Source organism: Populus euphratica, unplaced genomic scaffold, assembly GCF_000495115.2.
Source record: "Populus euphratica unplaced genomic scaffold, PopEup_1.0 scaffold49.1, whole genome shotgun sequence".
Taxonomy (NCBI): Eukaryota; Viridiplantae; Streptophyta; class Magnoliopsida; order Malpighiales; family Salicaceae; genus Populus; species Populus euphratica.
Window position 1 is genome coordinate 874,421 of NW_011499875.1, and position 27,353 is coordinate 901,773.

At 31.3% G+C, this 27,353-nt stretch overlaps 2 protein-coding genes and 1 non-coding gene across 4 annotated transcripts; all 3 read left to right on the plus strand.

Annotated features, from left to right (window-relative positions):
- Nucleotides 1–9,717: 9,717 nt before the first annotated feature.
- BZIP16 (basic region/leucine zipper transcription factor 16) lies at nt 9,718–16,883 on the plus strand. Of its 2 annotated transcripts, none has more exons than XM_011029801.1 (13): nt 9,718–10,068; nt 10,695–10,857; nt 10,966–11,040; nt 11,141–11,215; nt 12,072–12,158; nt 12,249–12,308; nt 12,425–12,594; nt 12,912–12,966; nt 13,978–14,020; nt 14,104–14,387; nt 15,570–15,647; nt 15,742–15,867; nt 16,400–16,883. In XM_011029801.1, the coding sequence occupies exons 2-13, from the start codon at nt 10,786–10,788 to the stop codon at nt 16,493–16,495; spliced, it is 1,221 nt and encodes a 406-aa protein (XP_011028103.1). In that variant the 5' UTR covers nt 9,718–10,068; nt 10,695–10,785; the 3' UTR covers nt 16,496–16,883. The 2 variants fall into 2 exon arrangements, with proteins under 2 accessions (XP_011028103.1, XP_011028102.1); XM_011029800.1 differs by having other exon boundaries at nt 10,749–10,857.
- A 1,281-nt stretch (nt 16,884–18,164) lies between these two features.
- Nucleotides 18,165–25,169, plus strand: LOC105128231 (uncharacterized). The gene is made up of 3 exons (XM_011029799.1): nt 18,165–18,431; nt 18,686–18,960; nt 24,170–25,169. The coding sequence occupies exons 1-3, from the start codon at nt 18,279–18,281 to the stop codon at nt 24,981–24,983; spliced, it is 1,242 nt and encodes a 413-aa protein (XP_011028101.1). The 5' UTR covers nt 18,165–18,278; the 3' UTR covers nt 24,984–25,169.
- A 645-nt stretch (nt 25,170–25,814) lies between these two features.
- TRNAA-AGC (transfer RNA alanine (anticodon AGC)) lies at nt 25,815–25,887 on the plus strand. The gene has a single exon. It is a non-coding gene; the product is annotated as a tRNA-Ala (tRNA).
- The last annotated feature ends 1,466 nt before the right edge of the window (nt 25,888–27,353 follow it).

Below are 27,353 nucleotides of genomic sequence, written 5' to 3' on the forward strand. Positions count from 1 at the left end.
TTTTTTTGCTAGTATTTTTTTTTGTTTTCTATTTATAGGATCATCCCAATTTTATATCCTAGATTATGTGTTTGGTTTGTTGATCTAGGTTGGTTGTAGAGTTCACTCGAGAGTTTTTTAATCTATTTTTATATATTTTTATCATATCGACTAGTATTTATTCCTTATATTTTGTTGATATGTTCACTCCTACGTAATATTTTTTATGATGTGAGTTTATTTAATTAGTTTTATTTGTATTTATTATTCAAGTCATGAGTTTTTTAGGGTGTATTTATCTTATATTTATTTAAATGAATAAGTTCAGTAAATATAATTGGTTGAATGTTTTATTTTTATAGTTTGTTTCTTGATTATTGTTAACAGTTTTTTTATCTACATAAATGATTATTGATTTTATTTAGTTTGATGATTGTATAGGCTTCTAATTTATATTTTGAATTTTTTATGTAAAAAACCACTTTGAAGCAGCCTGCACACCTGAATTTCTTTTTTAAAAAAATTATAACTTGCGATGAAATATGGGTTAAATGGCTAGTATAATTTATAACGTGGAGTGATTTTCTCACCAATTACAAGTGCATAGCATAACAACAAAAAAAAAAAAGTTTTTAGTAAAAAAACATATTCCTTAAGCAATGAAATCATTGTAACAACGGTGAGAGCTTTATTTTGCCTTGCATTATCAAACAAGAAAACATCGGCACGACTTGAGCCCAAGAGAAGCAACTCAACCCATTAAAATAATGGCTTTGACAGGTTTAGAAGACCGGAAATGGTGTTGGATTTCAAGGAAAGAAATATCGTTAGTGTCTGATTCTTACAAAAAGCATGGATCACTGGCAAAGTGGATGTGGACTTTGGAAAAGGATAAAACAAAGAAATATGGTGCAGGGTTAGAGTGGTGCGTCAACTCTTGTGTTTAGTTAGTGTTGCTGGCATGCTGGGATGGACTGGGTGGCGTTGTGTGTTGTGGTGCGACTAAGAAAGAGAGATGGGATATTGGGTTTCTTTTTTCTTAAAAAACCTAATTTCTTTAAATTATTATATATAGAATATATTTTTTACCAACTTTATAGAAACAAATATATCCATATATTACACATAAGTCTCGAGTTCAATACAGGTAGAGTTTTAAATCAAGTAGAGCAATATGCTATAAAAATATGGTATTCATAACCATATTAAGTTAATAATCTAGTGGTCTTGGTTAATGGGCTTTAACTATTCATTAAAGAAATTCATGTATCTTTATGAATTGATACATTAGAATTCTTACAAAAGTCATGTATTTTTATAAGATACATTAGCTAAAGTGATGTATTTTTATGAACTGAAAGTTGATTTTCCTAAATACATTAGATATATTTGCAAATATCATGTACTGTAAATATTAATATATCATGAAATTAATGCATTATATTGTTTAAGATTAATAAATAATGTATATTTATCTTAAAGAGAGATAAATAATTATGTACATATTTATGACTCTTTGATGAATCGAGTCACTTAGATAATTATCCCTTTATCCAATCACATATTTTTTTTATAACAACTTCATCACCCATGTCAAATATTAAAGTGAGTAAATAAGAGAAGATCAATTTATTTATGTATAAGTAAACATTTATCTTGGAATGTCAGAAGGAAATCAAAGTAGAAGGAATATGTATTTGTGATAAGTATATTGGTTAAAATGGTGCAAAATATGAAAATTTCTTATATATATATATAAAGTTATGATTTATGTGTTCATAAAATAATAAAGATCCCCCTATTGATTGTAAAAGTATAAATTATTCAAAAGGTATTTATATTTTTATAATTATAGTCAAAATTAAAATGTTGATACACAAAGGTATTAGCATCTTAATAATAACAAGTTTATGATGTTACAAGACTTGAGCATAATAAGTGAGTTGTTTAATACTTAAAAGTGTTTAACATATCATTCATGACATTAAAATATGACAGGGTGAATTAATGACATGCCTTTTTTTCATGTCTTAAATGGATATAATGATATAATGGATTGCTTAATAAAATATGTGTTAGTGTCACTTTAAGGTTTTACTAAGCAACTACTTTAACTTTATTTTTGGACCATATGTCAAATATTTTAGAGTTAAAAGGTTCTAATTTTTCATATTCGGATGAACATATCTTATTATTATAAGGTGTTTAAATTTAGACTTATAACTTTACATGGATGAACCAATAAAGTCAACTGATATAAATGACATAAATTCACCTCAAGAAAAAAGCCTTATAAAAATTGTGATTTTTTCAATAGATTAAGTATTATGAACATCAAAATTGTTAAGAATCTTCACAAGTCATTTCCTATATATGATAAGGCATATATATGTTTGGCATCAATCAAGAAATAATTCCAAGGTTTTTATTAAGAATTGGTGTGTATTCTAAAGACAATTTTTATTACTAAAAGATATGATAGAGTTAAGGTGATGATTACAAACCCATTAACTATTAGAGTGTATAATGAGCTTGTAAAGTCTATAGGTTTGACTAATGATTTCTAGTTATGTTTAACTAATGTGACTAATTATTATTATATATATATATATATATATTAGTGCTTAATATTTGACGATGAAGAAGATGTAATGCTCTAAAATCTTGGTGTTATTATTTATAATATGAATATAGTATATAGTTTTCAGTCTTTCTTATTAAAAACTCATCTTAATAAGTATTAGTGTTGTGATATATATAAAAAATTATATCACGTAATTTATGTAAAATCATCATGATCTATTTTAATTGTTTGTTTAGTTAATTGTTATTGTTTCTTCTTCTTATTGATATGTATAAATCAATCCATGAATGAACTTAATATAATCATTCAATCGAGTGAGATAATGTTGCAAAATATGACCTTCACGACCATATTAAGTTAATAAATTTAATGGTTTTGGTTCACGAGTTTTAAATGGTTATTGATAAAAATCATGTACTTCATTAATTAAATTTATAAGATACATTGTTCAAAGTCATGTATATTTATAAATTAATATTTGATCCCTGTAAATGCATTAGATATACTAATTAAATTCATGTATCATTAAGTTAATATATTTCATTACTCAAGATGAACAAAAGAGATAAATTTACCTTATATAAAGGGGATAAATTTACCTTATATAAAGATAAAAAGGCCACACACGCACGCATACACATATATGACTATTTGATAAATTGAGTAACATAGACAACTTTTTTTTTATTCAGATTTTTTTATAACAATTCTATAATATATCAAATATTAAAGTGAGTAAAGGGAAAAAGATTGAGTAATTTTTGTATAATTAAAACTTGATCTTAAAAAGTCCAAATATACAAAAAAAAAATCAAGATATAAGGAATGTGCACTTGTTTAAAGCATCTAAATTATAGGTTGAAGTGGCACAAGGTGAAAAAAAAATACTTATACATCTAGTTATGATTTATGTGTTTATAAAATAACAAATATCCTTATATTACCTAACACAATAAGTTTTATATTTTATTTTTAAAATATTTAAATAAATATATTACCATAAATGATATCATACAAGGATAAAACATTTATTTTAGTTTGAATTCTTTCTCTTCCTCTCTATTATTTTAACTTTAAGACAATGAAACCTAACAAAATGAAAAGTTAAAGTGCATTCGATATCATTTTTTCTCTATAAAAAAAACTTGTTAGTTTGACTTTTTTGAGTTTACTTATTTTTTTATAAAATACATTCAATTTCAAATAAAAATTCAAATCAGTAGAGCTAATGTTTAAGTTTAAAGGCACATTCTTATCATTTACTTGATCTTGTATAAAATATGAAATCAAAACTACGATGAAAGTTTATATAAATAAAATATCAAGAAAAAAAATTTAGGTTCCATGCAATTTTGATATTTGATGAGTATTTGAATTGATATGATATTAGTATATTCAAATTCAATCAAATTTGATGCAAATCTTGTTTAAGTGTCTTTATTGACCAAAATATTCAAACTCGATCAATTAAGTAACTATCTAATAATCAATCTTTGAACATCTAATACTTATTTATCACTTATTTACCATTTTATAGTTTACTTGTTAATAATCCATATATGTTTAACATTTGCCTATTAAAGATGAACAAAAATAAAACATAAAATTATAGATGCTATGAAATAAGCCTCGATAAAGTTGTGAAAACTTCAAACAAGAACTAAACTTTTTATGATTGTGTTCTAGGCTGGTGGAGTGATTGGGCTTAGTTTTGGGTTCATAATATTTCTTGCAAAACAAACCCCATGTTAAAATCCTTCAATGTTTAAGTTAATAAATATAATAAAAGAAGAGTATGTGTGTGAAAGAGAGACTATACGAAACAATAGAGTAGTATGGACTTGTATGAACTTATATTTGGAGTTATAAGTCTGAACAAATATTTATCTCTTCCTACCCTTTTTTTTTGCCTAATGATGTCCTCAAGAATTTATAGACTTGGCCAAGATGACTTACCTGGTGAAGAGTAGAGAAAACTAACGTGTCATTGGTAGATGATTTGGTGTTTATTATTAATTGTAGAGCTAACAATTCATTACATGAGAAAAATGGTGTTTGACAATGTTATCCAATACTTTTTGTATAGGAAAAAAACCATTGGCTAGCCATGGTGGTGTGTTATGCAAGGTGGGTGGTACATGCATTGGAATTAAAAAATAATATTGAGGTATGTGTCTAGCAGAGATAACCTACCTTGGCGAGGGGGGAAAATGATAAAATAAAAGGGAAAAGAAGCAAGATAAAAAGGGTTAGCCATTTAGGCCGGCCAAAATGACCAAAGGGTGTGTGCATTTCTTGTGTTTCACGTATCCTAAGCAAACATATTTGTTCATTTCTTTGCGTGTACACGCGCGCACATTTATAAGGGAGAGAGCTGATGCATATTTTAGGAGAAAATGTATGGTCCGTTTATATAGTAATCCCTAGTTGTTAAGAGTTATGGTGGTTGGAGAATTCTTAGCCGTTTACAACAAAGATTGTTAGCTATTTAGGTTTGGTCTAAACATATGAGACTCCTTTTTTTTTTATTTTTTATTTTTTTGCTACACCATCTAGCCTTCACCCTCATAATTGCTACTTTCATAAAATAAACCTCTTATAAAAACAACACTAACATTTGTTTGAAGCAGTATTCTAAGACCAGATGACACATTCCATATCTCCATGGTTGTTCCTTGTTAAGCTTTTAGTTTAGCTACTGTATGAATACAGTAACTCTCATTTCTTGTAGTATGCTCAACATGCATTTCTCTTCGGACATGGACATGTGTTTTTTGTTTTGTTTTTCTAAACAAATATTAAATAGGTTTTTTTATTATTATTGTGGTTATAGTTAAATGAGTGAATTATTGAACCCATGTCATCATTGAAATGTTATTTAGTTATCATGAATGAAAGTTTCGGAATAAAAATAAAAAAATTAGAATAAAAATTAAGAAATTAGAATGACATTTTAATTTTAATACTATGCTTAGAATAATAATAAGAAATTGTGATGGAATTTGAAATATTTAATGCCTTATTTTTAAGATAAAAAGTAAAAAAATATCCATCAATTGCGGTTTTGGCAAAAATAATATAAGTGATGATAATAGAAAAGAAAGATATAATGAACCCTAAAAACTTTAATTGAGGGTTGCAAAAAGGATAAATAAGAAACCAAGAAATTTAGGAAAAAAGATGATGACATCATACAATGAAGAGTCATTTTGGAGTTATTTAACATTTGATCTAATACTGAGAAATAAGGAGAAATGCATATAAATTATGAATTAAGGTTGTATTTAAGCTTTATTTCATTTTAGTATCTTTTTTAATGATATACTAATATATAGTAAAAAAATAAAAGATAATTTGAGGTATCTAAGGATTGTATTGGAATTATCAGACTAACATAAATTATTTTTCAAGAGGTCTAAACATAAGTTTATAAATAAAGAAGTAGAGTATTTGGGCATATAGTTTCAAAGGTTAAGGTAAATCCTAATAAAGTAGCGGTCATGGTTAAATGTCCAAGATCCAAAAATATTAAGGCCTTAAGGGGTTTTTTCGTTATTTAATATGATACTATAAGAGGTTTATTTATAGGTATTGGGTCCTTATTGTGCTACTTACTAAGTTGCTTAAAAAAAAGCCTATGAATGGAATGATGTAACATAAATTGACTTTAATAAATTTAAAGAAGCAATATCCAATCCTCCTGTCTAATCCTTATTATATATCATAAAAATATTTCTGATATAATATATTCTAATAAAAAAATGAGTTAGGGTTATTTTGATGTAGAAAACTAAGCTCATAATTTACTATAGCAAAAGTTTAAAGGGTATGGATTTATTATTTTCTATTTATGAGAAATAGTTTTTAGCAATTGTTTTAGTAGTCTAAAAATAAAGGTTATACTTTATTAGTCAGTTTTTCAAAATAAAATCTAAACAATGAAACTTAAAGTTCCTTTTATAATAGAAAATGGGATATTTAGCATAACCAAAATGAATTTCTAAACTTATAGGATGTAACTTTATTGTAGACTACAGGTTTGGTAGGGAAAATTTGGTAACATATATTCTTTTTAGAAAACATGAAGATTTTGATGAAAGGGAGTTATAAGCTATCATTTCTCTTATGATGAGACAAATAGAATACTTGAAGGAAAGCTATGCTAATGATAAAGAAGAATAAGATATTATAAAGCTGATGCAGGGAGACTCACTGAGTTCACTAAGATATCAGAAGGGAGATGACACGACTAAAAGATTGATGTCGTTCAAATGGGGTGTCGTACTCTATAATAATATAATTTTTATCAATAAAAAATGTTCTTTTAAGCTCTAGATTTTGAATTACCTTTATGATAGTTCTATAAGGGGATATTTATGGTTTGAAAAAACTCTAAAAAAGGCTATATGAGGCATTTAGAGTTCGAGAAAACTCTACAAAGGGCCACGTGAGAATTTTTTTAGGTTGGTATAATGTCTCATGTAAAAGATTACAACAAGAAGTGTGACATTTGCCATAGATTTAAAATGAAAAACACAAGATAATTAGGCCTTCTATAACCATTGTCAATTATTGATTGTTGATCGAATATCCAAGTATCCATACTTTTTGACAACGTCTTATCCTTATACAACAACAAAGGTGGCTCAAATTTTTGCAAACAACATCTTAAAGCTGTATGGGCTACCTAAAGACATTATTATAGATAGAGATTCAACCTTCACTAATAATTTCTTGTAAAAGTTGCTCTCAGTCTAAGGAGTCAAACTTAAAATTTCTTCAGCATATTAGCTATAAACTAACAATCAAACTATAATAACTAATAAAACACTAGAAACTTACTTATACTATTTTATAGATGATTATTTATAAGATTGGTTTAAATGGATTGCATCAATTGAGATGAGGTATAACATTAACCATCACCCTTTTATTAGGACCATATCATTTGAAACATTACATGGATATAAGTACCTGGTCTCATCACCCATGTTCTAACTCTAACAAACAAACAAACAATGGATGAACTCATTATATATAAAACCCTTAAAGTTTTTATTATAAAAAACATATAAAAAGCATCTAAAATAATTAACCATGAACCATATTAGGTTATTTATGTCATGTGAGCTCATAAAATATGATGAAAAGTTGACATGTTTGTGTATAAAAGTCAAATAAGGCTAAACATTCATTTTCATTGTATTTTGATTTTTCTACAAATATATGCATGGAGGTTTTTTTTGAAACACACTAGTATAAATATTATAAATCCTGAAACTCTCACGAGGATAATTTTTTAATTAATCATACATACAATTAATTTAAAACATTGATCCAAAAATTCCACACACGTGTAATATAAAAGATTAATGAAAACTCTGATGATTGTAGCTCAATTGGTCAGGTTCTAGGTTTATTCCTTAGAAATTACCAGTTCGAGTGTTACATATCTTAAGGCCACTAAAGACTTACATGGTCATTAACTTCAGGGTTTTGGGGATTAGTTGAGGTACGTGTAAGCTAATTCAAATACCCACAGTTAAACAAATAAAATCAAGTAAGTTAAATTCATTACTCATTTCAACAAAACAAATTATATTTTGATAAGAAAAGGACAAAATAAAAATAACACACCATCAGACTTTTAGAGCGTGATTAAGAATGTAGTTGTGGTTGTTTTTTAAAGTATTTTTCATTTCAAAATATATTAAAATAATATTTTTCATATTTTAAAAACTATTTTTGATATTAGAACATTAAAATAATCTGAAAGCATAATTTTTTTTTATTAATTTGAAGCTAAGAAAAAAATAAAAATTTTTAAATTTTTTTCAAAAGTCTTCTAAAATGCAATACTAAATAAACCCTTAAAAAGCGTTTGGAAACGTGAGCCAACACACATTTTTAAAAAATTCAATTTTTTTATTAAAAATTAATATTTTTTATGTTTTGAATTGTTTTGATACGCTGATCTAAAAAATATTTTTTTAAAAACATCATTTTAATGCATTTCGACATGAAAAACATTTTAAAAACAACCGCAACTATACTCTCAAACAAGAGAGGTTCAGACTTGTTTTGGAAAAATATATCCCAAGTTAATTTATATTTAGTTGGTAAATGATTAACATTTAAACTAGTTTTTTTTTATAACCCAGGATGTTTGAATCAATCTATATACACCATGACTAATTCTTAGATTCATTAAATATTTTACAAGTTCAATAAATAAATAAAATACTGAAGGGTGAGAGATATATACATAAAAATTCAAACATAAAATATAAAAATAGCCAAAATTGTTAGATCACGGGCTAGGATGATGATCTATAATAATTCATTGTCAAAATCGTTAGATCACGGGCTAGGATGATGATCTATTTTTTTCCCCTACAAAATTTGAATTCAAGATTTCTTTTAAAATTAAAGACCTCGTAATATTATACTTGAGTAACATGTGATTGAGCTTATTTAAATTCAACCAGAGTAACATGTGATTAAGCTTATTTAAATTCAACCATGCAATTCTCAAGTTTAAATTAATTGGAAAACAAATTCCTCTTATTTTCCAACCTGAACCAATCATTAAAAAAATAAATTTGTGATGAATTTTACTGTGAAAAAAAGTAGTTTTTGTACCATTAAAAAAGAATTTAAATTGAGAGAGTTAGAAAAATACAGTATTTAAAAAGTAAATAATGATATATCATTAATTATAATCCATGATTCATTAAAAAACAATTATAAATAAAAATATTTTTATGAATAAGTTATAAATTTTATTTTTACTGCTTATACTTATTTTTTCTTTAAAATACCATAAATGTTTCTCGAGAAGGACCTTAGATTTTATTTGTTTTTAAGTGGTAAAAAGTTTTTATAAAAATCTGATTTTTTTCTTTTTAAATTAATTATTTTTTATATTTTAAATTATTTTAATGTTTAAAATAAATTTTAAAATATTTTAAAATAAAAAGATTTAAAAAACAAACAATCAAATTCATCCGATAAACGCAAAAACCCATCATTAACCGTCAATCCCAATCATATGTCGGCTGGACCAACAAACCACCACCACATGATCTCCATTTTGTTAGTCACTGATTATTATTATTACTAAAAACTAAAAAGAGAATTTTTTGCTACATAGAGTTAAAAATAATAATAAAAAATAATTCCATGTGTTTTCTTCTACTGAAACCAGCGACTATAGGACGACGGCCCACAGCGTCTGGTTCGTGAACCCCCAGCATCTTCACCCGAAAAATACCCAGAATTGAATCCTAATTTTCCGATCCTTTTCTCTCTGAAAGTCCCACGAATTTACATTTGTATTGAAAATTCCAACAAATAATTCCCTTTTCCAATCTTTGCCCAATCATTTTCAAATTAACGTCTCTGTCCTTAACTGAAACCAGCTCACGTGTATTTTATTTTTGGGTTATTAGTTTCTGTGGATCAAGTTTCGATTCTTAGCTCGATTTCGAGGATTTCAACAAGCGGTAATTAAATCGCCTGATTGTATTTGCATGGTTTCTGGTAATTTTAGCCGTTAATTTGCAAGATTAAGCTGAATTACAAGGTTGCCTTTTCTTTTAGGGTTTTGATTGATCAGTTTCTATTTACAGATTGCCATTACCTGAATTTCTTTTCATTTTAAGGGATTTGGTTAATTCATACGGTTTATGTCTCATTTTTTACTATTTCAATAAATGATTAATTCATAATCTAGGGTTTCTCAAAATGAATTATAGTCTCCACAAATAGTTTTGGATATGATGATAACTATTACGGAGAAGTTAGAATCTATTGAAAGTTTGAAGCTTTGCTCTATTGGATATGCTTCTGCAGCTTCTGCTGTGGCTTTGTTTTTTGGGAATTTTTATTAGCCTTGAAATTAGAACTTATATGGAGGCACAAATATGCAGCTTCTGCTGTGGCTTTGTTTTTTGGGAATTTTTATTAGCCTTGAAATTAGAACTTATATGGAGGCACAAATATGCAGCTTCTGCTGTGGCTTTGTTTTTTGGGAATTTTTATTAGCCTTGAAATTAGAACTTATATGGAGGCATAAATATGATATATATTATTCTTTATCTTCCGTCAGTAATTTGACTGTAAATTGTAGGTGGAGTCAATTCATGGGTTTGTAACGATGAGAATGATGACTGTTATATTGTAGGATGGTGTGAGGAATTGTTGGAAGGTTATATATAATAATGGGTAGCAGTGATATGGATAAAACAGGAAAGGAGAAGGAGGCCAAGACACCATCTGCTGCTTCTACACAGGTCTACTTGCGTGTTTTTTGAATGCTTTGTTTTTTGTCATCTAATAAACTATTCTCATATGTTTTTCACTCTGTTGCTGAAAAAATGTGATATTTTTATGCTCCTCAGGAACATCCTTCAACTGCCGGTGCTGCCACTGCTGCCACTGCTGCCACTGTAAATCCAGACTGGTCTGGGTTTCAGGTTCTATTAAGGAAGACCTTTTCCTGGTTTCTTTTTCAAAGATAATTCTGGTTTCATATTTTATCAGGCTTATTATACAGATTGGTTGTTTCTTTAACAGGCCTATTCTCATATACCTCCACCAGGGTTCTTGGCATCAAGTCCCCAAGCTCATCCATATATGTGGGGGGTTCAGGTATCAATGATTTTGTATCTACCTTATCCAGTATGCATTAGTTGTTATTAAAACCTAATGTAAAACTATAGAGGCACAAAATTTGGGTGTTGCGAGAAAAAAGTGTAATTAACTTCTAATTATCTTAGCCTCGAAATGGACTCAATTGTGTCGGGCATCTGACCATTTGAAAGATAAATGAGTTTACAGGTCACATGAATGCCCATCTTGTCCTTGTCTGTTTTGACAACCTTGAGACTGCACTTCTGACTGGTCTTGTGAAGTAGCATAGTCAATGTGGTTTGTTTTCCCTTTTAATAATTGAAATAGAATATATTGGTCAGACAATTTGCTTCAGAGATCTGCATGATTCTTTTGTCATACTAACTGTGCTTCTAGCAGAAAAAAACTACTTTTCTTATGGGTTTCTTTAGCAATCATGAAAGCATCTGGGAATCATGGCTGCTTCACTTCCAGGACCTTTAGCTGGCCTTCATGCAGCTCCATTTTGATTTGAACGCCAGCTTGAAATTTGATTTCTAGCATGGCTAAAACAATCCAAAATTAGTTGCGTTAATGATTAGATGCAGCTCATAGGCAGCATGCTTTATAGTTCATTTAAATGCCATTATTTACCCAGTGCTCTATACCTGTAGCCAAACGATGTTATAAATTGTCTTTGGGTTGTCTTTTGGTCGCATAAAGATATTAATCATCAATTTACATGAAGCTTTAGATAGTTTGTATGTTAATTTCATTTGCATCTTTTCAAGTATATTTATATCTCTCAGGAAATTTAAACATCCTCCTTCAGCTTCTGTAATTTCACCTTTTGGTTGGAAATTGTCACAGTTCCCATGTAAATTTTAAATTGCAGCACATTATGCCTCCCTATGGTACCCCACCACATCCATATGTTGCAATGTATCCTCATGGTGTATATGCTCATCCGTCCATTCCCCCGGTAATTTGTTTTCATTAAGCTTAAGATTTTTGCTCTCAAATTGACACCATCAAATCCAGCAAAAGTTAATCTTATCCTAAATCCATGTAGGGTTCTTATCCTTTTAGTCCTTTTGCAATGCCTTCTCCAAATGGTATCGCCGAGGTTTCTGTGAGTTTCCTTTTTTCCTTTGCTAAGTTTCTTCAGGAATAATTGCGAATGACAATGCATCTCTTTTTCTGCATGTCAATATAAATTGAACTTGTATGTTTGAATGTCTGATTTAGGGAAACACTCCTGGCAGCATGGAAGCTGAAGGAAGACCATCTGATGCCAAGGAAAAATTACCTATTAAAAGGTCCAAAGGAAGCTTGGGCAGTTTAAACATGATTACTGGGAAGAATAATGAGCATGGGAGAACAACAGGAGCATCTGCTAATGGAGCTTATTCTAAAAGGTAATGATGGACGTATGTAACATGCATGGCTGTGACGTATGTTGATAGATGAATTTTACATAGTGTTTTTTGGGCTACAAATGTCGTTGAGCTCTGCTTTGTGGTCCAAGTTCACCATTTATTGATGACTTGTTTTGTTAGATGGAAGGAAAATAGCAGTGTAGGATCATGTGTCTCAGATTTTTTGTGACCACCATGACCTTATCATAACTAATTGTAGAAAGGGTGTTGCTTTGGTCTCCACACTGCATTTACTTATTATTGCTGCCATGACATTTTCCTAACAATCTGACATTGGAATTAATCTTGATATGTAGTGCTGAGAGTGGAAGTGAAGGCACAAGTGAAGGAAGTGATGCGGATTCTCAGAGTGTAAGTGCATTAAGATCACTTGTTTATCTTTGTTTTATTAAATGCCTCACATGATTGATTGGCATGCTTGGCGCCATTCTTTTTTGCATCAGCCACTTAAATGTAGAATTGTGGTTAATCAAACTTATGCCCCATCTTAATTCTTTAGCATTACCTGGATGATTGGACAAGAAAGTTCTTTGGGCAGTCTGTGTGGCATATTAAATGCTTTGATGTATGTGGAGCAATATTGCCACTAATAACAGTGGTATTATTTTGAGCATGGAATTTGTGATCATAATAGGGTCAATTATAGAATGTTGATTGCCATTTCCTGTTACCTTTTCTTCACTCATGTAGAAATACATATATCTGGTTCATGATCACATGTCTCTGGGAATAATTATTACTGGTGTTAAATGTTATGGGGACAGTTAATCTGTATAGAAGCCAGTATTAGGCATTTTTTTCGCATGCTGCACTTATGACCTTTGAATTGACACGTTGAAAATCACTTACATTAGTAATCTTGTTCTGGTTGCTTTGCATCCTTGTTATTCCACAAACAAATGAACTTTTCTCAATAAGTGTTTTGTGCAACGAAACTTGATTGCAATATAGGTATATGAAATGCTAACTACAAGATGCCCCAAGGAAAGAAAGGAAAAACAAACAGAATGCTATGTCCTTAGACTTGTGAATGTTTAGTCACTCACTAGGACCGTTGCATGACAGGGTTAGTTGAAGGCATTGTTTTTAGCACCAAGTATGAATTTGTCTCAATATATCAAGAAAAGCTTCATAAAGTTTTCTTAAAATATAGGTCTGTTCCAAATCCATTGACCTAAATAAAATTTTCTATTCCTGTCATCATTGCGTGCTGCTTATCCCAAATAAAGTTAATAAGGTTTTTGTACTTGTCTTTTATCATCTAATGGACTTGGTTGCTTATGGATTCGGGGCACCTTTTCTTTATCTGTATGCATCTTATAATAGCATATTCACATGCTTCATTTTCCTTTACTTTTGCAGGACTCACAAATGAAGTCAGGTGGCAGACAAGATTCTCTGGAAGGTTTGATTATGATCATATTATCTTTAGTGAAGTCATCATACCGAGTGTTGCATGTTTATTGATAAAGAACTTTATTACAACAGAAACATCTCAGAATGGTGGTTCTGCACATGTTGCTCAGAATGGAGGACAGGGTGCATCTACAATCATGAATCAAACAATGGGTGTCCTGCCAATATCTGCTGCCAGTGCCCCGGGAGTTATACCTGGTCCCACAACCAACTTAAATATTGGAATGGACTATTGGGGAGCCCCTGCTGCTTCTAGTGTTCCTGCAATTCGTGGGAAGGCTCCTTCTACTCCAGTTGCTGGAGGGCTTGTTACTACTGGATCACGGGATGGTGTTCAATCGCAGCATTGGTTACAGGTTAATTTTAGTCTTTCAATTGTTGGTTTCAAATTGATGGAAATGCTTTGTTTCCATAGTTTGCACCTACCTACATGAGTTTTGTTTTGATGCACCTGCCAATGCATTCGCATAGCCTTATACTTATTTACTGTAGAATCAACTAACTCTTTGCTGTTTGAGACTCTAATTATATTGGAACATCTGTAAAGTAGTACTTTCAGAATAGGAGAAGTAAAATTCACTGGCATAGATGGCTCTCCAGATTCTCAACACTTAAAACCTGAGATTAATTGAATAGGCCACGCAGTGAACTTAAATCATCTAAAAATGCTGCTCCCACTGCTTTTCTGAGGCCATACCTCACTGAAATCATACTTTTGCCATGCTCATTCATTCAGCATTCTAAATTAACTCTTATACGATGACAGATCATAGTATTTAAAGGGAGTTTCCATGCAAAAACTGGATTTGTTGGATTTTTTCTTATCTAATGTCAAGGTCTATTGCTTTATTTGATAGTGATATTCTAGATGTTCTTCTATGAAGAAATTCAGTTTTTATCGTCTGTGATTTTAAATATTGTTTATGCTCTCCAATTGAGTTGTCTCAAATGGAATGAATTAAGATTCTGTTAGACATGGCTTATGGAAACTGACTTTGGATTTTGAGTCATAATTTGCGAGTTGTTTTTTGTTAAATAACTTATGACAAAAATAAGTTAAAATGACTATAAGTTAGAAGTGTGTTTGGTAAAAATGACTCAAGGCAACTTTTTTGAAGAAAAGATGTAGTATGAGTTAGAATCTACAAGTTTTAAAAGTTAAAAAATCTAACTTTTGATTAACTCAAAATTTTGATCCAAGTCGAAAGTTATTTTTTAACCAAATATATTTATGACTTTACTATGAGTCAAGTTAAAAAGTAACTTGAATCAATCTGCAAAAGTCATACCAAATGGAACCTTGGTCTTTCATCTCAAGTTCACAGCTTTTGAGGTGAAGTTTGAATTATCAGATGCCATACTGGTTATTGGATTACATGTAAAACTAATTCTTTCTAATCTTTGTTAGAGATCCAAATCAGACCTAAGTGGAACGACATGGATCATTTTGTTAGGAGCCAGAAGCTGTTGTCATACTTCTGTATTTTCAACTGTTACACATCTATAATGAGTCCTCTCCTCTTGTTTTTCTGGTGTAGGATGAAAGAGAGCTTAAGAGACAAAGAAGGAAGCAGTCAAACAGAGAATCTGCTCGCCGGTCCAGGTTGCGTAAACAGGTATCGAAGTGTTCCTTAATATCAATTCATTGGGTATGTCAAGCTACGTGCTCCTATATCTATTCATTGGGTTGCATGCATGCTTTTGAGTCAGGCTGAATGCGATGAGCTGGCCCAACGTGCTGAAGTTTTAAAAGAAGAAAATGCCAATCTTAGATCAGAAGTAAATCGGATCAAGAGCGAGTATGAGCAACTTCTTGCAGAGAACGCCTCTCTCAAGGTGATGTTTTAATCTTTGATTTGATTTGTTGAATTCTGGTGTCTTCTATCTCAACCAGTCATCATCTAAATATCCTGTACGTGACATATAATGAAGTTTAACACATTGCAAGGTGGGGTCCCTGAAAGAGGCTTTACAAACATAGCTATGATTCACGAATTATTGGATCTGAGCACTTTGATTTCACATGTCGGAAAATAAACATACAAGTTGTTTGAGTGAGTGGACAGAATTAGTGGCAAATTAGCTGGACTTCTTGGGAACTTTTCCATGAAAAATTCCAGTTGGACCAAAAGTACCTTTCATTTCGACTTGAGTACAAGTGCTGTTGGTTGATGATGATGAGCACCTTTTACAAATGACACTTGGGGGGATCCCGATGAAGGTCCTGGAAGGGATTAAAATCTTTAATGCTAATTGCAGATAATTTTTGAACGGCTTTGAGACAGTACAAATTCATTAGCCACCTCAGAAACAAGAAACTGTGCTTGCATGAAGTGGTTTTCTAATACAAATTCGGTTGCTATTACAGGAGAGGCTCGGGGAAGTTCATGGACAAGAAGATTCCAGGGCTGGCAGGAATGACCAACATACGAGCAATGATACACAACAGACTGGACAAACATAGCTTCTTCAGGGCGGTCTCTAGGAGCTAGGGGCTCTGTTTTCTTGCAGCTTTCAAGGAGCATAACCTAACCAATTAGCAACAGGAGTTTTCTTCATATTTTACATAGCATCTAGTTTGAATTTATCGAAGCTGACCTTTGTAGTTTTAGGATATGTTCATCTCATATCATCCTAAAATTCTTATTGGGTCCATCTGTAACCCTTGAAGACCTAGGATGGTATGCAGAGTAAAATTTGAGTTGTACCCTGTTTTAAGAGGGCAGTATCCACACTTTTCTTATGTTTATTTGTATTAAAAACCTTGGTTGAGGATGGTGTTAATTGTTAAACTTAACTGTGCTATATTCTATATAAATCCCTAAATACGGTGTGCCTGGTTCTTATGTTTTGCTGCTCGGGTGCTTCTGACCTTGCATTTCTAATTTGACATCTTAAATTGAATCTATCTTATCTTGCAAGTTATATAAAATGCTCATGCTGTGGTCAAGAGACTCTAAATTTATCATGCTATCTCATCCGAGTATTGGCTTCGAAGCTATACATAATTGGTGGAATAATAAAAAATATTCTTCTGAAGTTTATAGTTTATTTCATGCTACAATTGCTGATATTAATGAAATCATTTCTCTTCCAAGATTAAGATATGATTTGTCTGTCCAAGTAGTTCATGTCAAAAGGCACACGGTCCCGGTATTAGTGCATAGAACTTGAAATAGGAAATATTTATCAGGAGAGGTCATTTTCTTTTGTTTTCTGAAAAAGAAAAAAGTGAAATTGTTTAATAACATGGCATCAATGAAAAACACTGGCAGCCATACGTCTGAATTATTTTAATTCCCTAATATGCGTGCTAGGAGGAGATGAATCGGATGTATTCTACTGTTAATATGCGTGCTAGGAGGAGGAGATGAATCGGATGTATTCTACTGTTTTCATCTTTTGACTCTCAATTAATCATGTTGCCTTTTATTCTCTCTCACTCTAGATTTTTACTTCCTCATCCAAGAGATCAATTATGATCGCTCTGTTTTTGACTACTTTTGCTTGGTTTTTGTTTCCCTTTACCTTATTTCTAAGGAGAAAGAGATCTTTTATTGGGAAAATCTTCATAAATATATCAAATGAACCATGAATACTGTTGCAAAAAGATTTAGCTTTCGGCCTCCAATCTTGAAATAAGAATAAAATAAAACATTGTTACTGTTGGGTTGGCCCGTAGTTATGTTATGTTCAAGATAAAAAGAAAATAAAAGAAAGAAAGGTGCGAAACAGGGAAAAAGCCGAGAGTATCCATGCCAGGTGCGAAACAGGGAAGAGTCTAAGGTGGTTTGTTTTTCTTATTAAAACTGTGCTGATTATGTTTTAAAAATATATTTGATGAAAAAAATTATTAAATTAATATTTTTTTTTGTGTTTTTTATAAGAAATTTAATGTGTTAGTATTAAAATAATTTTAAAAATATAATTTTAATATATTAACAAAAATTATTTTTAAAAATCATACTACATGCTATTTGATATTGTATTTTTAAAAATTTTAATTTTTTTTTAGTTTTTGAACGATTTTAAATTGTTAACATAAAAAAATATTATTTTAATAAATTTTTTTTTTTTAATTCTTTAAAAAATAACCTCACCCGTGACCATGCACTAAATTTCAATACCAAACACACAAATCAACAACCACAATTTCTCTCCAGTATCACCATCAGAACGGTTCTCAATATCTCCTTCCATCTACCTTTTGGATTTGGTTAAAGTAAAGAAGAAGAGGAAATAAAAGTATGCAGCAGATAAGAGGAGGAGCAGCAAGCGAAGTGTTGTTGGTTTCTATCCCTCCAACTTCAACAACTGGAGGAGCTCTCAAGTCTCCTCAACTACTTGCGCAGAACTTCCATTCTCTGTCCTTTCTCTCTCCTCCTTCCCATCTTACTAAAGTAAAAAATCATAATTCTCTCCCTCTGTTGTCTGTACTTTCATATTCTTTGTTATGCTTTTCATGTTGTAATAATGGGAAGCAAGTGTTTCTCTTTGTTGGTTCTTGATCATTCATGTACTTGATGTTCTTCTCATGATAATTTTTTTTCTGTGTTTTCTTTTACGTTCCTCTTCCTCATTATTTCAATGGAAAGCCAGTCTTTGAATTTGGAATGCTTGATATTTGTTCTTACACAATCTCTTTCTCTTCTAGAGATGCCCCTCTTTTGGCATTCCGAGGCTAGGAGCCGGCATGTATAAGTTCCGACCAAGAGGCTTAACTGTGAGAGCGTCAGGGGATTCGGCTGGTAATCCGGTTCCAGTTTCTCCTCTTGAATTCGAGTCCCCAGTTGGGCAGCTTCTGGCACAAATATTGCAAACCCATCCACATTTACTCCCTGCAGCCATTGATCAGCAACTTGAGAACCTTCAAACGGATAGAGATGCCCAGAAAGAAGAAGCTGCGTCATCTCAAGATTTCCTTTACAAGTTAGTGTTTTCCACTTTCTCTGATATAAGCACTATTAATTAAAGTTAAAGATTGATTTCATTTTAGATTTTGGCATGACCACGCATGATTACTGTCTCGAGACATAAAAAAATATAGACAGTTGGGATAGCAAGGAAATGTTACTTGAAAGGATATAAATTCATTCTCAAACTGTTGTGAGATAGATTTATTTGAAGTATCTGTTTTCGTCCTCTTCAACCAAACATGTTTCAGAGCGGTATAGAAATAGAATCGTGGTGATGAATTGCAAATTCTGAGGTGCACTTGCTGTGGATTTGGGCATTTATTAAGATGCCGACTACATCTGTGGGGATAGACTTACATGGGATGCCATTTACTGAATTTGGCCAAGGTTTAGGTTAGCCTATATGACTCCCTGCATCATGCTATGGCTTGCAGGAAATGGCCTCGTGATGAACCTAAGGTGTGTGCCTTGGAACAATTCCTGGGAACCTTGGGCATTTCCTCACAGTGTGGCAATCAAACATCCATATGGAAACCTTGACGAGTTAATAAATGTTTGTATGGTATCCTTTCGGAAAACTTGTTCTTGGTATCCTTTGCAACTCTAATATAAGCTTACAAAATAAATGTAACCATATAGTAGTTTGCCAACAGTACAGTAGTAGAAAATTCTTAAAATAGCTACAAAGACGGTTGTAACATATAGTTTGCCCAGTACAAATTAATGCAGCTTTTCTATCAGAGTAGGAAGGAAATTGATTATTACAAATATCATAACATAAGTTATAAGGAAGTCATAAATATGATGCCCAGTTGAAAGCCCTTGAGGATTTGAAACACGGTAAACGTATGGACTTATATGATTTGAAGGGTGTTCTAAGTCAAGGGAACTCTAGGTGGCTAAGTGTTATTTACTACAATTGACCAAAAAGGTGTGAAGTCTGGACGAGAGGAACATGCCAAACTTGATTGCAAGCCAGACTTTATCATCTAAACTTGGATGGTGAATGAAGGATATAAAGAATCTACACAGTACAAGATTCTTAAAACAAGAAATGAGTGGGTAATTATATTGAATAGGGTGAGTGAGTAAGGTGAGCAGATAGTTACTGGGAGTTATCTTGAATTTTATTTAAAGGAGGCAAGACAACCAAAAAGAACAACAAAACAACACCGGCATTGCAGTTCAATCAAGTTCACAGGATCTTCAAAACTTGTTTATCAAGTAGGCATGTAATTGTAGGATGATAACTAATAGGCGATAGCTTGTAAATGGTAATTTTGTAGGTGATAGAAAAATAGACAATAATTAAGTAGGCTTGCAATTTTGCTGTGGAATCATTTGGCTTGCAGTTTTAATTCTATAAACCAAAATATCAAAAAGATATTTAATTATCTAGGAGCTTCAATTCATAAATGTAATCAAAATATGAATCATTATATAAATATAATTATTCTTTTTCTAAGTTATTAAGTTACTTTATATTTAAATTATTTTAATTTTTTGGTTACTTTTTCAATTAAACTACTATTTGTATGAAATGGATTTAATCATATTGATACTTGTGTAACTCTATGATAAAATTTTGGAATTACACGAATAGAACTAAGACTAAATTCAGAGTTCAAACCAATTAACTTAAAACTCTAATCTTAAGTTGTAAAGTACTCCTAATTGAAGCAGGCATAAAATAACCTACATCAAACAATCAGTGATCATAGTGGGAGTGTCATATTTATTTCTTTAAAACTATGGCACTGAAAAGATTAAAATTATGAGAAAATTTAGAAGAAAGAGAAGAATTGGTGCATGTTCCTGTTGAAGAAGGAAATAAAGAATCGATCCTTTTAGTAGTAACAGTAGAAAAAGAAGAAGAGAAACATAAGTTTATGAATATAAAAGAGTGATATACACTCTTTAAACAAAGGGTAGAAAAAACCAATAAAATAATTGAAGAGAGATACAGATTTTTTTTTGAAGAAATTAAGGATGAGATTTATGATACCTCAACTAGGACTTTGTTAACCAAAGTGCTTAGAAGAAAGAGGAAAGTCTTTTCCAATGAATAGAAAAATAAAAAAATAAAACTCTAAAGAGGTAGTAGTCCAAACAGCTATTCAAAGGTTATTAATTTATTGGACAGTCTAGACCTTGGAAAAGGAAGATCCAAAGTCCGAAGAAGAAACACTAGATTCAAGTGAAGGATCTGAGATAAAAAAATTGAGTGTGATCTAAGATCAGAATCATCCCAAGATGTAAGAAAACAAAAATTAAAGGGTTTTAAATAAAGAGAAAAAATATTCAAATCATCCCAAGAAAACTAACTAATATTAATATAGATAAAGACATTAAAAGTCTCTTTAGTTGCCCTTTATCTCCCAATTTGAGAAACAAACCAGCTATTAATGGGTTGTTTAAGGGTGGAGTAAGTGTTGTACACTAAAATTGACTAAAGAGTTATGAAATCTAGACCAGGAAGAATATGTCAAACTTGATTGCAAACTGTACTTTATCACTTAAACGTGGATGGTGAACAAAAGGTATAAAAAGTTTGCATGGTACAATATCTTTAAAACAAAAAAATAAGTGTGTAGTTGAGGTGAGAAAAAAAACTAAAAAACCGATTAAATTGAAAACATAAAAAAATTAACTAAAAAACCAAACCAAGAAAAAAACCCAAATTCGAAAACATAAAAAAATTAACCAAAAAACCAAACCAAGAAAAAAACCCAAATAAACTAATTAAAAAGTCTAAGAAAAAAATCGATTTGGTTTGATTTTGATTTCTAAAATTTTAAACCGATTGAACTGGACCGAACCGGTTCAACCAACAATGTTCTGTCTCACCACTCTCCTCTAATTCTCTCATTGTTTTTTATTCTTTGAATCAAAACTCAAGCCTTAAAAAAATTATTACCAAAACTTTCAACACCATCATCACCATTTGACCCTAAATTTTCAATCTTTCCCTCATTCATACTCTATTTGTCTCTAACGTGTGAACACTTCACCATTATTATTTTTAAACAATAGATGAAGAGATAGAAATTTTATTTTGCATAAAAGGGTTGTGCACTTTTTTTTGCTTGTTCTTGCATAAACGAGATGTGCGCTTCTTCTATCTGTCTTGGTTTCATGGATTTTTTAGGGCTATTATAGCTTTTTTATGAGTTAGTGAAAATCTTGTTAATCCTCTCATCATTTAAAAAAAAGAGTCAGGATCGTTATTTTACGCTTTTACATGGCTGAAATTCTTGTCATTTAGACCAATCAATTCATCATCCATTTTCTCCACTTTGTTGGCATAGCTTGCCCCTCACTTGAAACAGAATTGGATTACATAGGTTTTTCTGATTTTTTCTTCAATTAATTGAAACGAACCAAACTAAAAATGGTCGGTTTGAACTGGTTTTGGTTTAGTTTTGATTTTAAATTAAAAAATATAAAAATTCAGTTTGGTTGGTTTTTTAAGTAAAAACCGATGTGAACTAAAAATGTTTACTCCTAATGTGTAGTTACCATGAATAGGGTAAGTGAGGTTTTTTAAGTAAAAACCGATCTGAACTGAAAATGTTTACTCCTAATGTGTAGTTACCATGAATAGGGTAAGTGAGTAGTTATCGGAAGTTATCTTAAATAAGATGAGTGGGTAGTTATTGAAAGTTATCTTTAACTTTTCTATTTAAAGGAGGAGGTAAGACAATTAAGAAGAACTACAATTAACAACAACTCAACAAAACAAAACAACAACTGAATTGCAGTTCAATCAAGTTCACAGGATCTTCAAAACATGTTTATCATAGAGGTATGTAATTGGAGGTTGATAACCAGTAGGCGATAACTTGTAGGTGATAAGTCTCTAGGCGATAACTTTGTATACAATAGGATAGCAGACGATAACTATGTATGCGATAGAACAATAGATTATAATCAAATAAGCTTGTAATTTTCTATGTAATCCATAAGCTTGTAATTTCAACTCATCAAAAATACCAAAAAGATATTTCATTATCGAGGAGTTCCAATTTGTAGATGTAATTAGAGTATAAATCACCTTATAAATGTAAGTATTCATTTTTTAAGTTATTAAGTTTATTTTATATTCAAGTTGTTTTAATCATTTGGTTACTTCTTTAATTGAACTACTGTTTGTATGAAGTGGATTTAATCATATTCATACTCATATAACTCTATAATAAAAATTTAGAATTATATTACTATATCCAGGATTACATTCAAAGTTCAAACCATTTAACTTAATAAGTTTAATGTTAAGTTATAAAGTTCTCTTAATTGAGATAAACACAAAAAAAACCTACAAATTAGTCTATCATGGAAGAGAGCAAGAGTTTTGGCTGCACAAATCTAGACTTTAAAAAGAGAAACATCGGGGAAGCTAGATAAACTAAAGGGCCTGAAGAGAATTTCTATTTAAAAACTACCAAAGTTCTCCCAAGAATCTGCATGATGACATTATCTTCAGAAATGATTCCCATTAAATATAGGCATTTGCATGACATAGTAAATGTGTAGCAAATTGGAATAGAAACCCTTATTCTGGGTTCTACAGCACACCCACATCTCAATAGGGCGAAGAATGCACCTTAACACAACGGTCACTGGTGGCATAAACGACATTCACGGATGCCTCTTCTTTAACATTGCACTTCTGATTAAAGCACTTCATGCCTTTCTTAATGGATCTCGTCACCGAACCATCATGTTACTTGATAACATGTGTTTAGAAAGCCCTTAGACAGACTTGTTGAGAAATAGCAAAATCTGAAATGGAGGGGCGCTGTGTTATCCTCATCAAGGTTGATATGTATCTTCAGTTTATTTCTTAATTTTTGTGGTTCTTCTCTGCCTTTTATGAGGTAAACCTTTTTTTATTATTCATAAAGAGTTCTCATCCCTCGTGAAATTTGGCTGACACCCATCTTATTTAACTGTCCAATTCAACATTGTTATCGTTGTTGTCTCTCCTGAGTTGCATGAAGATTGGAAAATAGGTAGTATGGCATAGATATCTAGCTCACTGCTTTGTGTTTTGCGTTTGACATTTATGTTCATTTCATCCAAATCTTAAACAGAAAGGTTTTAATTGTTGATTGCTTGCTTTTCCAATTTTTATAAAGGTGCTCCCATAATTCTAAGCTTATATTTTCCAATTTTATGGGATGCGATACAACAACTAATGTCACCATTCGTTGGATTTTTAGGAGAATAGCTGAAGTCAAGGAGAAAGAAAGGCGAAAGGCTCTGGAGGAGATCATTTACTCCATGATTGTACATAAATTTTTAGACAATGACATTTCCATGATCCCAAAGATATCGCCGACATCAGATCCCACTGGACGAGTGGATTTTTGGCCAAACCAGGAACAAAAATTGGAAGCTGTTCATTCCCCTGAAGCCTTTGAGATGATACAGAGCCACTTGTCTATTGTACTGGGAGAACGATTAGTTGGCCCCCTTGAGACCACTATTCAAATTAGCAAAATCAAACTTGGGAAATTATATGCTGCTTCTTTAATGTATGGATATTTCCTCAGAAGAGTTGATCAGCGATATCAGCTTGAGAGAACCATGAATACCCTTCCCAAGGGATTTGATGAAGACAGGGCAAGATTTGAAGATCCAAGTCCGGCGAACAGACTCTGGGATCCAGATTCTTTGATAAGGATTCTGCCCAATAGCGGTGATCCTGATGGGGACTTCACGGATACTGGTGAAGAAAAATCATACAGACTAAGATCATATGTGATGTATTTAGATGCGGAGACACTGCAAAGATACGCAACTATAAGATCCAAGGAAGCTATTTCTTTGATCGAAAAGCAAACTCAAGCACTCTTTGGGAGGCCAGATATAAGGATTGCTGATGATGGTTCCATTGAGACAGCTAATGATGAAGTGGTTTCAATAACATTCTCAGGACTTACAATGCTAGTCTTGGAGGCGGTAGGTTTTGGATCATTCCTATGGGATGCAGAAAGCTATGTTGAATCAAAATACCATTTTTTCAACAGCTAAAACACATTTGTATATTGATTCTGCAGATTTGTAAATCACAACGCTAGGTCTTTTTCTTTGTTTTAGTGGTTAAAATGGAACACAATAGCTGGGAGATAGATGGTAAAAGCATGATGTAGGAAAGCAAGCTCCAAGCAACGACTTCTCATGCCTGTGTAGTATCAGAAATGACTCGAGTGTTATCTTTCCCCGTCGTGCATTTTGCTTATGTTTTTCTGGTCGTTTAGCTGTATCTGCGGTCAGCATACACAAAATCTCATCTCCAGAGCAGATGATACCGTGGAAAACCAAAAAAAAATCATCGAAATGTTCATATTTTATTCCAAAAAATCACTGTCTAAGTACATGACTGATGCCCTAGGTTTACTTTTAATTCTATAATCTCCAATTAATAGCCCTAGCTTTCTAGAAATTTTGACCTGGCAAGGCCATTATTTTATCTGGCTGCTTTCATTACATTGTGACGTTAGAATCCATCCATCCATCTTCTTCTTTTCAAGTTTATCTTGTGAAAGTTCTCTTCAACCTGTGGTCGTAAATGCCACCATCAAAAGTATCTCTTCGTCCTTTTGATATTGAACAAATCAGTTTTATGAGAGTTACATTAAAACTGAAGAAAGGGTGTTCAAACAACCATCTCATTAATTTTAATCAACACCGCAATGGCTCAAGGTGAGCTCTTTTGACATAGCCATCGAGCTAAAAAGTCTTGCATCATCTAGTATAGAGTAATGAGAACATCTACGCGTAGGGGATGTAGCTCAGATGGTAGAGCGCGAGCTAAAAAGGCTTGCATCATCTAGTATAGATTAATGAGAACATCTACACGTAGGGGATGTAGCTCAGATGGTAGAGCGCTCGCTTAGCATGCGAGAGGGACGGGGATCGATACCCCGCATCTCCATTTTTTATCAGGTTGTGTTTGCTATCCTCGATAGATAGGTGAAGAGGATTTTGAAAAACTAGTCCTGAATATCCGCAGACCACACATGAAGAAGTTATACCACTCGGTTTTTCTTCGTTACAAGTCAATATAGAACATGATAACCATACAAGATACACACCTACACGCATGCTGACCAATTAGACAATAATAGTAGATTTAAATATAAGTTAATTAAAAAAAATTAAGATTTTATACACCTACAGGCATGCGACCATTTGGAAAATAATGATAAATTTAAATATAGATTAATTAAAAAAATTAAGATTTTATCCATCTACACGCATGCGACCATTTGGAAAATAATGGTAGATTTAAATATAGGTTAATTAAAAAAATAAGATTTTTTTATAAATATTAAAATAATAATATTTTAGTTTGACTTTAATTAACTTAAGTTAATTTATCAAATCAGATTATAAATTCTTAATCAATCTATTGTTGAAAAGAATAAATTAAAAAAAAAAATACAAAAACCACCCGAGTTAACCGATAAAACTTTTGATCTACGTCATAAGACATGAATAATCTTGTACAACAAAAGAAGAAGTCAATCAACCCAATATTAAAGGATAATATTTTTAAAAAAATCAACTAAAAAAAAGTAAAAAAAATCCAAGTTAACTGCCTTGTGACTTGGATCATAATACCGTGATAACAATATATAAAGTAAATAAAAAAATCAATTCTCAATTAACTCAATTTTAAAAGATCAAATTAAAAAATAATTCAAGTTAACTCGGATTAATCCGGCAAACATAGCTAAGAAGATCGAAATAACTCCTTTAAAAGAAAATTAAAAAAAAATCATGTTCTTGCTAACATGTACACGTGCGGCCTCACGTAAAAGTTCTTGTTGAGAGGAATCCAACACCACGACAGAAGGTCATGTTTCTCCCTTTAATCTGCTGCATGCATTGCAAGAGTGTGGAGAATGTCTTCCACATGGTAGTCATTTTATTTGTTTGAGTTTTAATTTTGATCTCTTAACTCTTAATTGTTTTATATAACCATAATTTTATTCTATTTTTCCAAATTGAACACCATAATTTTCTCTAAACAATATGAAAATCTCATATTTAGTTAACTAAAACAAAATATCAAGTCAATTCTCAAATAAAATTAATATTGAAAAATAAAATTAAAAAAAAAAAGTTGAGTGAGAGTATAGAAAAAAACTCTCATTGACCATGCAAATTAGTCATTGATGTTGGCAAGAAAAAGAGACTCAATATTTATTTGTCCATGCTTTAAAACTAGTATGAAAGCTCTAATTCTTCTAAATCAACAAAATTTAATCTAATTGTTGCAAACTAAATATCAACTGAGTAACAAGATATTTCCTCGATAGTGCAAGACCCTTGTATGCAACTATAAAAACAAATTACCATGGCCAATCCCATAAAACAAAAATCTTAAAGGACCAA